We start from the raw sequence: 13,105 nt of genomic DNA, 5'->3' as shown, positions 1-13,105 counted from the left end.
TAACTTTTATATTGACAGTCAAGCAGCAATTAAGGCAATAATCTCGCATATCACAGCATCTAAATGCATGTTAGAGTGTAAGCAGTCCCTAGAGAGAATCGGGACAGGGAGAGGCATACATCTATATTGGGTCCCAGGGCATATGAGAGTAGATGGGAATGAAAAAGCGGATGAATTAGCTAAAAAGGGCGCATCCCTTGAAGCTTGCTCCGTAGACGTCCCAATTAGACTGGGCGAAATTAAGCGAAGGCGAGAGGTGCACATGATCGACCAAGCCAGAAAGGCGTGGGTTCAAGCGCGGGGCTGTAAAGTGTCGAAGATTATGCGCAGCTCTTACAACCTTAGACTAACAAAGTTGCTTCTATCATTAAAAAGGGAGGACTGAATACTCATGACGGGTATTCTGACTGGCCACTACCTTCTGGCGTCACATGCCTTTAAATTAGTCAGTGATAGCAGATGTAGGAAGTGCGGGCTGGAGGAGGAAATGATCAGGCACATTCTGTGCCCTTGCCCTGTGCTTGCCAGGCTAAGACTCCAGCTATTAGGAGTGATACAGCTGTCAGATCTGGAAGCATCAAGTGGCTTAAGTCCTAGTCCAGTTTGGTCGTTAAAACAAACTTCTGGTAACACTACGGACTATTCAGTCTATGTGAGGTCCTCATGGACCGGCCAGTTCAACCTAACCTAACCTAGAATCGCAACGGTACAGCGTCTCTTGAGGAAAAATTATTTGATGGCCTATGGCTAAAAAAACCGCTTTCCACCAAAAAAAAGCGGTCACGCGCGCAAATTATTTATTACGAAAACATAAAATGGACAGGGAACGATTGGCTATGATTCATATTATCTTATAAGTGCAAAATTAGGTTTAATCAGTTAAGGTCCTCGATGCGTAGTAAGTCCCAACAATCAGGGAGATTGAGTCAAAACTGCGTTAAGGATTCTCCTTATATATTGGTGTAGTATGCATTAAAAACCACGATAGTTGCTTAGATTTGGGTAATGAGGATTTAAACTGACTCCGTGCCTACATTTACAGCATTCAAGATGGCATCTCACCAAAAATTGGGAGGCTAATCGAGCACGGAAATCTGAACGCAGCTGTGCATCCATATGTTTGTATTTTTGGGGCTTACCACGCATTACGAAACTTAATTGAATATATTAATTTTACGCTAATCAGAGAATAGACTCGTCTCCAGTCGCTCCATGGCCTAGGGGGGAGGGGGGGGGGGGAGGAAGATTGTGGTAAGAAGCTGCTTTTATTCTAGCCAGGGACTATCTAATCATTTTAACTCAAGTGACGGCGGACCATATTTTTTTCATGCTTATCCTATCCTTCACTTCCGCAGAAGTTTCTGGAACAGTTTTAAATGTATTCAGAAGAGCTATCGTGACAATATTCCCATTAACACCTGCAGTAGCCTTTCGTGGTCGTCCACTTCGATAAGAAGGGGATAAAGTCACATGTTCAATATATTTTGTCCAGAATCTCCTTGGGGATAATTCATAATAATGTTCTCCGTCGCACCTTTCATATTATGCGCGATTTGTTCTTTTTGTACTCAGTTGAGCAGAGCTCACAGAGTATATTAACTTTGATTGGATAACGGTTGGTTGTACAGGTATAAAGGAATCGAGATAGATATAGACTTCCATATATCAAAATCGCCAGGATCGAAAAAAAATTTGATTGAGCCAAGTCCGTCCGTCCGTCCGTCCGTCTGTCCCTTAACACGATAACTTGAGTAAATTTTGAGCTATCTTGATGAAATTTAGTACGTAGGTTTCTGGGAACTCATCTCAGATCGCTATTTAAAATGAACGATATCGGACTATAACCACGCCCACTTTTTCGATATCGAAATTTTCGAAAAACCGAAAAAGTGCTATAAATCATTACCAAAGATAAAGCGAAGAAACTTGGTAGGTGAGTTGAACTTATGACGCAGAATAGAAAATTAGTAAAATTTTGAACAATGGGCATGGCACCGCCCACTTTTAAAAGAAGGTAATTTAAAATTTCTGCACGCTGTAATTTGGCAGTCGTTGGAGATATCATGATGAAATTTGGCAGGAACGTTACTCCTATTACTATATGTATGCTTAATAAAAATTTGCAAAATCAGAGAACGACCACGCCCACTTAAAAAAATAATTTTTTTAAAGTCAAATTTTAACAAAAAATTTAATATCTTTACAGTATATAAGTAAATTATATCAACATTCAACTCCAGTACTGATATGGTGCAACAAAATACAAAAATAGAAGAAAATTTCAAAATGGGCGTGGCTCCGCCCTTTTTAATTTAATTTTTCTAGGATACTTTTAATGCCATAAGTCGAACAAAAATTCACCAACCATTGTGAAATTTGGTAGGGGCTTAGATTCTAGGACAATAACTTATTTCTGTGAAAAAGGGCGAAATCGGTTGAAGCCACGCCCTGTTTTTATACACAGTCGACCGTCTGTCCTTCCGCTCGGCCATTAACACGATGATTTGAGCAAAAATCGATATATCTTCCCTAAACTCAGTTCACGTACTTATATGAACTCACTTTGTATTGGTGTAAAAAATGGCCGAAATCCGACTATGACCACGCCCACTTTTTCGATATCGAAAATTACTAAAAATGAAAAAAATGCCATAATTCTACACCAAATACGAAAAAAGGGATGAAACATGGTAGTTGGATTGGTTTATTGACGCAAAATAGAAAAAAACTTTGTAAAATGGGTGTGACACCTACCATACTAAGTAGAAGAAAATGAAAAAGTTCTGCAGGGCGAAATAAAAAACCCTTGAAATCTTGGCAGGAATACTGTTCGTGGTGTTACATATATAAATAAATTAGCGGTAACCAACAGATGAGGTTCTGGGTCACCCTGGTCCACATTTTGGTCGATATCTGGAAAACGCCTTCACATATACAACTACAACCACTCCCTTTTAAACCCCAAATTAATACCTTTGATTTGATAACCATATCGTACAAACACATTCTAGAGTCACCCCTGGTCCACATTTATGGCGATATCTGGAAAAGGCGACCACTTATATAACTAAGGCCCACTCCCTTTTCAAATACTCATTAACACCTTTCGTTTGATACCCATATTGTACAAACGCATTCTAGAGTCACCCCTGGTCCACATTTATGGCGATATCTGGAAAAGGCGACCACCTATACAACTACCACCACTTCCTTTAAAACCCTCATTAATACCTTTAATTTAATACCCATATCGTACAAACAAATTCTAGGGTCAGCCCGGATCCTCCTTTATGGCGATATCCCTAAAAGGCGTCCACCTATAGAAATATGGCCCACTCCCTCATAAAATACTTTTTAATACCTTTCATTTGTTACACATGTCATACAAACACATTCCAGGGTTTCCCTCGGTTCATTTTCCTACATGGTTATTTTCCCTTATGTTGTCACCATAGCTCTCAACTGAGTATAAAATGTTCGGTTACACCCGAACTTAACCTTCCTTACTTGTTATACAATTATGTTAATTTTTTCTCTAAAGATAAAACTATTACTTATATGAAACATAGTTGATTTTATGGAAACTTCTGGGGACTTTCTAACTTTCTCACTTTAAGATACCAACTAATGAGTTAAAGAATTATCGATGTTAACCACAATAACTAAAAAGTTTTGTTATGCAGCTAAAGTGACTGTAAAAACGCCGTAAGAGAGAACAAATTTTCTTCGGTTTTTTTTTTCACCGTAAGTGTATATGTGCATTCAATTATAGATATTTGTATGTGTGTGTGTGTGTAGTATGATGTAGCATTGGTGTACACAACTGCACGCATTCACGCTGGACTGTGGCTAAACCGCTTAACGCTCACTTTCGAGGTTTATGGCACTCGCCTGCTGTGTCTGACGGGTAAGGACATATGTTCAGTGTTCACAGTTATTGCTATACACATACATATGCACATACATATATTTACATACGCACATTATTTATTCCGATCAATAATGTACGCAAAATCAAATTGGTTAGCTCAGTATTGAACGCTGAAGCGTTGCTAAAACAACTTCGCGTAATAATTCCATTGAAAATTTTTGAAATTAACTGGCTTAAAGTATTGAAGCAAAGTTAAAAGTGAATTAAAGTGGGTAAATTTTTTTATAATTCAAAGTAGAACTGAAAAATTTTTTAGTGAGGTTTAGTGAAAGTGCGCTTTATAAACGATTGTTTGTATGTGAAACAATCTTTCATTTTTGTATTTTGTTGCACCATAGCATTACTGGATTTGAATGTTGACACAATTTATTTATATACTGTAAAAATATTAAATTTTTTGTTAAAATTTGACTTTTGAAATTAGTCTTTAAGTGGGCGTGTTCGTCATCGGATTTTGCTAATTTTTATTTAGAACAAATATAGTAATAGGGCTAACGTTCCTGCCAAACTTCACCATAACATCCTCAACGACTGCCAAATTACAGCTTGCAAAACTAAATTAAATTACCTTCCTTTTAAAGTGGGCGGTGCCACGCCCATTGTCCAAAATTTTACTAATTTTCTATTCTGCATCATAAGGTCAGCCCACGTACCAAGTTTCATCGCTTTATCCGTCTTTGGTAATGAATTATCACACTTTTTCGGTTTTTCGAAATTTTCTATATCGAAAAAGGGGGCGTAGTTATAGTCCGCTTTCGTTCATTTTAAATAATAATCTTAGGTGAGTGCCCAAGAACCTGCATACCAAATTTTATTAAGATACCTTATAATGTACTCAAGTTATCGTGTTTAGGGACAGACGGAGGGACGGACGTACTTGGCTAAATGAATTTCTTTTTTCTTCCAGATAATTTTGATATGTACCTAGATGTCTATATCTATCTCAATTAGTTTATGCCGTTACGGGGTACCGTAAAATAAATATATGTACTCTGTGAGCTCTGCTCAGCTGAGTATAAAAATGGGAATTTATTTTCACTGCTATCTTCGTGTTTGCTGCTGTAAATTATTCTTTAGGTTAATTATTTAGTTTAACAAAATCGAAAATTTCGAATATTAACATAAATTTGTCCATTTTGTGAGCTTTTTAGATTGTCAACAAAATTCGAATAATCAGCGGACACTTTACAACACTGAACAAACTTACATTGACTTTTGGACTTCGTTTAACTAAAATCAACAAAAAATCACATTCGCTTACTCATGCACTCACACACTTACATTTGTAAAATCGCATTAATTATTTGCGAACAATAATGCGAAACAGAAGAAATAAGCGCAAAATAATTATTAGCAAATTTTTAGTAATTTCTCACGCTATTTCAGCAAAGTGGCTGTGCCAAAATTCAGCTACCGTTAGCTTTTTCAAGTGCCACTGCCAACAACAAATCACGCTGTTTTTGCATATGTATGTATTTGTACATATATGCAATGTAGCGTAGTGATGATAATCATGGTACATTTGTACTTTTTTTGGTACATTTCACTTTCCGAAAGTACGTTGGTACTACATTGACAAATTTAGTACATTTTTGTAAAATACAGCACTACACTTCAAGTCATTTGCAAAGCAGCTGTGAATGTACAGAAAAATGTTTAAATTTTTCGAAGAAAATATATAGTTAAGTTGTTTTGTTGCCGAGCACAATTTGCCATTTGCAATTATGGAGCATTTAAATATGCTTATGGAAAATAGCATAACTGAACTACGTAGTGGACCTTTTTTTCCCGAGCCCAAATCCTATCGAAAAATGGTTGGCGCGATATTGGTTAACTATCGTCCTTACAAATCGACCCAACCCAATATGTATATCAACAAATTTGGCAGTTTCGATTCAAATTTTTGATAAAAAGTGCATTGATAGATTTTTAGATTTGATACCTGTGACCGATAGTAGCACGGAGGGCATTTTTAATGCCATTATTAAATCTTTGAAAGACAATTCAATACCACTTGAAAAACTAATTGGTTTCACTACCGACAATTGCTCGGTCATGATGGTAGCAAAAAGCGGAGTACAAGCAAGGCTGAAGCAAGTTGTTCCAAATCTGTTTGTTAATGGACGTGTTTGTCACATTTTAAATTTAGCTTCAATGGCCACTTTTGATGTATTTCGCAACAAAATTGATAAATCTTTAAAAGACGTAAACTACGATTTTTGTAGCAGCCCCCTTAGGAGGGCAGACTTTAAGAGTTTTCAAGAACATTTCGGTACAGAAATGCATGTTATACTAAAGTACGCCTCCAGAAGATGACAAGCAGTCATAGATAGAATTCTTGAGCAATGGGATACCCTCAAGTATTATTTTAATCTTTACGTATTTGAAAATAAAAGCAGTAATCAAAATATTAATGTTATATCTGAAATTTTTCAAAGTCCTATTCATAAAGTATATTTTACATTTCATTCTTATATTTTAAATAAAATAAATAATGTGAATACAAAAATGCAGTCTGAAAATATTCGCATACATTTACTTATTACCAAATTGAAAATTTTATAAAAAAATCTTATTTAGACTCCAGTCATATTTGTATGTTAAATATTGATTCAGACGAAAATCACTTAATCCCAGATGAAGTTTACTGCGGTGTTAATGTGGATATTATTCTATCAAACAACCTTTTCGAAAAAGATGACGTACACATATTTAAGAGCTGTGCGTAACAATTTTATATACAATTTTGTAGTACTTTATTAAAGAAAGTAAATTTGAATGGTAAAACTTTGTTGTGGGCTATAAAGCTTTCAGCAGAAACTATTTTAAGCGGTGAAACAAATATTGTTATTGTGCCTTTAGTTATGGGCTTGTTTCCGCAATCTGCCTTTGATAAAATAGAGAAAATTAACTCTGAATTTAGAGCTTTAGCAGAGCATGAGAGCCTTAAAAAATTAGAATAGTCAATTCCACAATCATGCACAAAAGTAGAAGTGATATTTTCTATACAAAATTTAATTAAAACTAAGTGTGTTAGAAGGTTTCCTGACTAAAAACAGTTTTTGGATAAAGAAGCAGAATATAGCTCTAGTTTGGTTCAAATTCACATCCGAAGACTTTTGGTACATTTTTGGATGATTTGGTACATTTTTTTTTCCTCGTTTGGTACAAAATGAAAAAAATCCATTTATCATCCCTGATGTAGCGAGCAGCAATTTATGTATGTATGTATAGACGAAGATAGAAGCAAAACGCAAATGCAAAACGAAAAAAAAAATTTATAAAAAAAAATAAAAAATAGCTTACAATGAAAAATCAAAATTGGCAAAAAGTGGATGTGGAGAAATTGTACGCTGGGCAGCAGCTGGCAGTTGGATTTGTGCGCGCGGTGCAAAGTATTTCGCATGGATTTTAACAATTTTTCGTATTCACAATATGCTTGATTTTTGAATAAAATATAAAAAAAATATGGAAATAGAGCAAAAGTATGATCTAAAAGCAATTAAATTAAATAGCTTTTGAAGTTATTTTTTTATGTTTTTTATTTTAAATCTATATATAAATGTATACACAAAAAAATACACATACCAATTACATAAAAAACAGTGCTTCATAAAATATTTACAAAATATACGGAAACCAAAAAAACTCTTAAAAAATATTTAAGCAATACAATAAACACACATAAAAACCGATAAAAACCGAGAAAATATTTAAAATCACCAATTGTAAACAAATCTACTCACAAAAAATGCATTTCACACACAATGAAAAATTATAATAATACAATTAACCCTAGATTTACATATGCAAAAAGTCGATAAAGAAAGTTAGCAAAATAAATAACAATTAATTTATATTCTAAAACAATGCTCTCAGCAAAATACATAATAACATAAACATACAAAGCTACATTTATGTTACACATAAATACATATATGTAATATGTAAAACACATACAAACATAGAAAAGTACATATGAAAAGTCCAAGTCACGGGGGCGTATACGTAACATAAACAAAACCACGGCAACACAACAAACAACAACAATTAAACAAAGTTTACAATCATCAATACCAAATACCAAGTACAAAATACGGAAATCAATTAAATGCAATTAAGGTGCAATCACGCTTCACTGCCCATGTAACACATCACAAGCCATACAAATCAATTCAACGTCGCTAACCATCAACACTGATTGGTTAAACAAATTTTGCAAAAAAATTTAAGTTTTATTTTTAGCTGGAATATATTTTTAGCCACTTTTTTTCATAAAATCCAATTTCTAAAACAAATTTCCGCATGATTCCGGCGTTATTATGGATCAAAATATTTACTACTTCCTCTTTGAACCGATCGCGCTATTTCCGACAGCTATGTTAACAAAAAAAGTTGTTTAAATAACAATTGTAATTTTATTTGACAAATGAATAGCTTTATACTATAATTATTTGGCATTATTGTCAACAAATTTTAATTGCATTATAAATTTTCTATTTTACGATTTGCTCGAAAAGTGAGATGCAATAGTATTTTTACAACAGTGAACTAATTTTAGTTAATATAGTGTTTTTTGACAATGTTTTAAACAATTAATACAAAGTTGCAGAATATTGTTGTTTCAAATGATTCAGCTTCAAATGCCATGGTCGCAATGCCTCTTTGTTGGACGTATATAGATAAGCCATAAGCCGTTAGTCACTATATGCGAAAGTTTACTGTATTTCAATCAGCCTAATTAAACAGTAAAAAATATTCGCTTCAAGTTCGAATATATAATAAACTTTTAAAAATTCAAAGATACTACAGCGTTGGATTAACAACTAAAAATATATTCTGCTACAGCTCTCGCTCTGAACATGAGCACAGCATAGAGCAGAGCCGTGGAAAATACAAAATTCTGCATTAGAATGCCCAACAAAGCATGTAGCAATAAATTAATTTTTTTTCTCCATAACAAATAGCATTTTATTAAGAATGTTTATTTTACTATTAGCTCTGCTCCAAAATAGGATTTAGTCCATAGCAGAGCCAAGAAATGTTAACACGTTTTCATGCTACAGCAACGATCTGTGCTACGGCGCTGCTCAATGCTCTCTAGTTATGTTCAGAGCCAGAGGAATAGAAAAGAAACTCCATAAAATTTTCTCTGCTCTAAGATATTACTTAATCCAAAGCAAAGCCAAGAAACGCTATCATGTTTTTATGCTATGGCACTGTTTTGTGCTACGACTCTGCTCAATGCTCTGATCGTGTGCAAAGCCGGAGAAATAACGAAGAAATTCCAGAGCAATAAAGCGTTTTCAATCACTACAAATTCGTTTTTATCTATAACTTATCTTCTTGCTCTCTATTTTCGTCCCTTAAAGCCTATCGGTGGGCTTCGCACTAAGACTAAAGGTCTGCGGAAAGTTACTCAAAATTCGATTCGAAGACTTCATAATTGTGTACTGAAATTTGCGAACAAACGTGAAACCGGCTAATATACATACACAAATGAAATTAAAAAAATCCCACCGCTCTTACTAAATATTTTTAGTGAAAAACTATGATGTCGGTACATTTTTTCAATGGTTGGTTGTACAGGTATAAGGGAATGGAGATAGATATATCAAAATCATAAGTATCGAAAAAAAATTGATTTAACAATTTCCTTCCGTCCGTCCGTCTGTCCATCTATTAGAATAGATTAAAAATAAATAAATGTAAGGCCTGATAACCTCCGAAGAGATTTTAGGCCGAGCTTCTTTTCCAATTTGTATCATGCTCCTTTTAGTTTTTCCTATAAAATGACTGGACGTGACGTACTTGTTTAATGCCGACTCCGAACGTCATCTGCTAGGCAGATGAGTTTTCACTAAAAAGGTTTTCATGGTAGGAATACACTCAGGGAGCTTGCCAAACACTGGTAAGGGGCGACCACGCTTCGAAAAATTTTCGTTTAATTGAAAAAACTTGATTCTAAAATTTTGATGTTGCTTTGCCTGGGGCGTGAACCCAGAGACTTCGGTGTGGTAGGCGGAGCACGCTACCATCACACCACGGCGGTCAGATAAATTGGTATTGAAAGTAAGCGAAATCGGACGATAACCACGCCCACTTTTTCAATATCGAAAATTTTTAAAATTGGAAAAAGTGAGATAATTCAAAAACGAATGATATTTGGTTGGTCTATTGGTCATATAACACAAAACAAAAATTTTAAAAAATTTTGGAATATGGGCGTGGCACCACCCATATTTGGAAGAAGAAAATTTGAAAGTTTTACATAGATTGAATGAAGATAATAAAAATCAGTTAAATACCACGCCCACCTTTTCCAAAGTCTAAGCTTAACAAAGTTTGCAATAACTCTATGGTATATAAGTACATTTTATTGATACACTACATCGGCAGTAGTATGGTTGAACAAAACTTAACAAATTTGGAAAATGTGTGTGACCCACTTTTTTTGTTACTCTTTCCAAAATACTTTTAACAAGTCGAACAAAAATCTCCCAAACCGAAAGAAGTTTGGAATAAACATTATTTTCCTATCTGCAACTTTTTACACTGCAAATGAGCGAAATCGCGTGAAAGCCACTCCCACATTTTTATTTGAAAAGCTATATTTTCGCTAACAAACAAAGCTACATATATATATTTTGCACGAATATTAAGCCATCAAAACAAAATTTACTTACATAAATAGATTAAATATTTGTTGTTAGTGGGCCGCTCAATCTGGGGTACACACTTTTTGTTTTTTCTAGAGGACGATTGCTCCCACGTTTAAGTAGACATTGTATTTAGGAACGTGTATGCCTGACATTAGAGTATACACGTACCAAAAAGTTATTCAAATCAATTGAACACCACGCTCACTTTCACATATCTCCGAAGCAAAATAAGGTGTTGAAAGTAGAGCACCCTATTTATGTCCCCGTCAATGCTTTTCGTTTGACACCTATATTGCACAAACACGATCTAAGGTACAAACTAAAGTCAAAACATTCAAACCTAAGTGGATTTTTTTAATATTAACCCATATTGATACCCACATCAATACCTTTTGATTGATCACCAACTATTTACAACACAAGGCAAACAACAACAGCGTTTCAAGAGAACTTAGAATTTTTTACTTGTTAAATTTAACATGATAGTTATGGTTATTAACAATAGTGTTATACAGAGAAAGTGAAAACAATTATTGCGAATATAAAACACATGATTTACTTTGAGTTTGAAGATATGGAAAATTAACAATTGTTACTAAAAAAGTGAATTAAAAAAGTGAAATAACTCATTCATAATTTCAAATAATAAATCAACAAAGGCTTGATTCTATGTTTACCACGCAAATTACACGTAGATTATTAATGAAAGTAAAACGATTTACTCGTTCTAATTTTTTAGTGTAAAAAATCTCGTTTTGTGGTAATTTATATCAGCGCAATTAGATAAATAAAAAATAAATTTACAAAAAAAGCTGTGCAAGTATGTTAAGCCAATTAGTGATATAATGTGAAATTCATAAAGTGAAAAAAATGTCAGTGCTTTTTTTTTACTAATGTAAAACGTTTATAAATAAGTTGGAAAGCACAAAAACACGCCAGCTTACCTTTTCCGTGGCAATAGCAGTCAATCAAATTTCAAGGTTTAAAGCATTACAAATTTTCAAACGAAATTTTAAAGCATTTTTTGTTTGCAAAATAAATGCCATAAAAAACGAAAGTAAAACGCAAGCGGCACGAAAAAATCTGCGCTCTGGATTACATGAACGCAGCATATTTGTGCATACACCCACATCTATGCACTCCGTTGCACAAGCGCTTGCATTAAAAGGAACGGCATACTGGTACTAAGTAAGATATAACGGCGCCACATAACGTTCACTCATAAAAAAAACGGATTTATAAAAATAGTTTGCTTACACAAAGGATATATAATCGCAACTACGCCATAAGCATATGCCACACTAAACAAACACAAAACCAACGCATACGCACACACACACGTGCATATGTATGCGTGAATGGTCAATAATTACCTATTTACATTGTAAGTAATTAACATTACTGCAAAAGTCAACTTCAACTCATTTACACACACACACACGTACACATATCACATTCATTTGCAAAATGAGTGATAAAAATATTATTAAGGAAGAAGAGACGACGAAAACTACATCGAAATGGCGCAAAACGCGTACGACAGTTAAGGTAAGTTATTTGATATATAAGCTTTTAGTCATTGAAATTAAACACGTAAGGAAGGCTAAGTTCGGGTGTAACCGAACATTACATACTCAGCTGCCAAATTACAGCTTGCAAAACTTTTAAATTACCTTCTTTTAAAAGTGGGCGGTGCCGCGCCCATTGTCCACAATTTTCTTAATTTTCTATTCTGCGTCATAACGCCAGCCCACCTATCAAGTTTCATCACTTTCTCCGTCTTTGGTAATGAATTATCGCACTTCTTCGGTTTTGGATATCGAAAAAGTGGGCGTGTTTATAGTCCGATTTCGTTTATTTTAAATAGCGATCTGAGTGCCCAGGAACTTACATACAAAATTTCTTTAAGATATCTCAAAAGTTACTCAACGGAATCTTTGAGCTTAATTTTCACCGGTTTCTAGAAGTCTGATTAATTTGAAACTTTGCATACGTATCAAGGACCGATGACAATGCATTAATGTGGTGGTGTGGTGACATAAGGTTAACGGACATAAGGTCAATTGAACTTGTGACCACCCCAAATGACCATAGATTTGAAACCTTTCACATAACGCGAAAAACGCATTTCTTTATTAATGATAGAAGTGGATGCACATCTACGAAAGAGCATACTGGAGCCCTTTTTAACACGCTTTTATTAGCTTGGACTGTATCTATCTATGTATCTATGTATTCATGTATGTATGTAACGGAATCTGGAGTGGAGCCGAGAGCCCCGGTAATGGAGAGATCCGAACTCCGTTGCACCTTTTGAAGCATATTAAAATATGTACTTTTAGCTAGTGCAGGCCACCATACCAAGGTACCATAAAGAAGAATCGCGCGCACAATGGCTGTGTAAATACAGTAGGTCGCCTTAGGGAAGAATCCCCAGGAGGTGCCAATTGCTCTCTTGCAGGTGAACAGCTCTGCTCCTGCCTTCTTGGATCGGCCCACTATATGGTCACTC

The 13,105-nt window shown here is 34.7% G+C and overlaps 1 protein-coding gene across 14 annotated transcripts in view; it reads left to right on the top strand.

Moving 5' to 3' along the window:
* Positions 1–3,996: 3,996 nt before the first annotated feature.
* The window catches only part of LOC137237421 (tropomodulin-like), a 406,385-nt gene continuing 397,276 nt past the window's right edge, over positions 3,997–13,105 (top strand). For 6 of the 14 annotated variants that reach the window (XM_067761028.1, XM_067761026.1, XM_067761024.1 and 3 more), the window contains exon 1: positions 11,017–12,141. In XM_067761028.1, the coding sequence (XP_067617129.1) occupies positions 12,061–12,141 (81 nt within the window). In that variant the 5' untranslated portion in view covers positions 11,017–12,060. Of the gene's footprint in view, positions 4,144–7,157; positions 7,417–11,016; positions 12,142–13,105 lie in introns of those variants that run through there. The other 8 variants (XM_067761017.1, XM_067761016.1, XM_067761018.1 and 5 more) reach the window with 7 other exon arrangements.

The sequence above is a fragment of the Eurosta solidaginis genome, chromosome 1, assembly GCF_040869045.1.
Source record: "Eurosta solidaginis isolate ZX-2024a chromosome 1, ASM4086904v1, whole genome shotgun sequence".
NCBI classification, from domain to species: domain Eukaryota; kingdom Metazoa; phylum Arthropoda; class Insecta; order Diptera; family Tephritidae; genus Eurosta; species Eurosta solidaginis.
The sequence above is the reverse complement of the archived record's forward strand: the minus strand, read 5'-3'. Positions and strand labels throughout refer to the sequence as shown.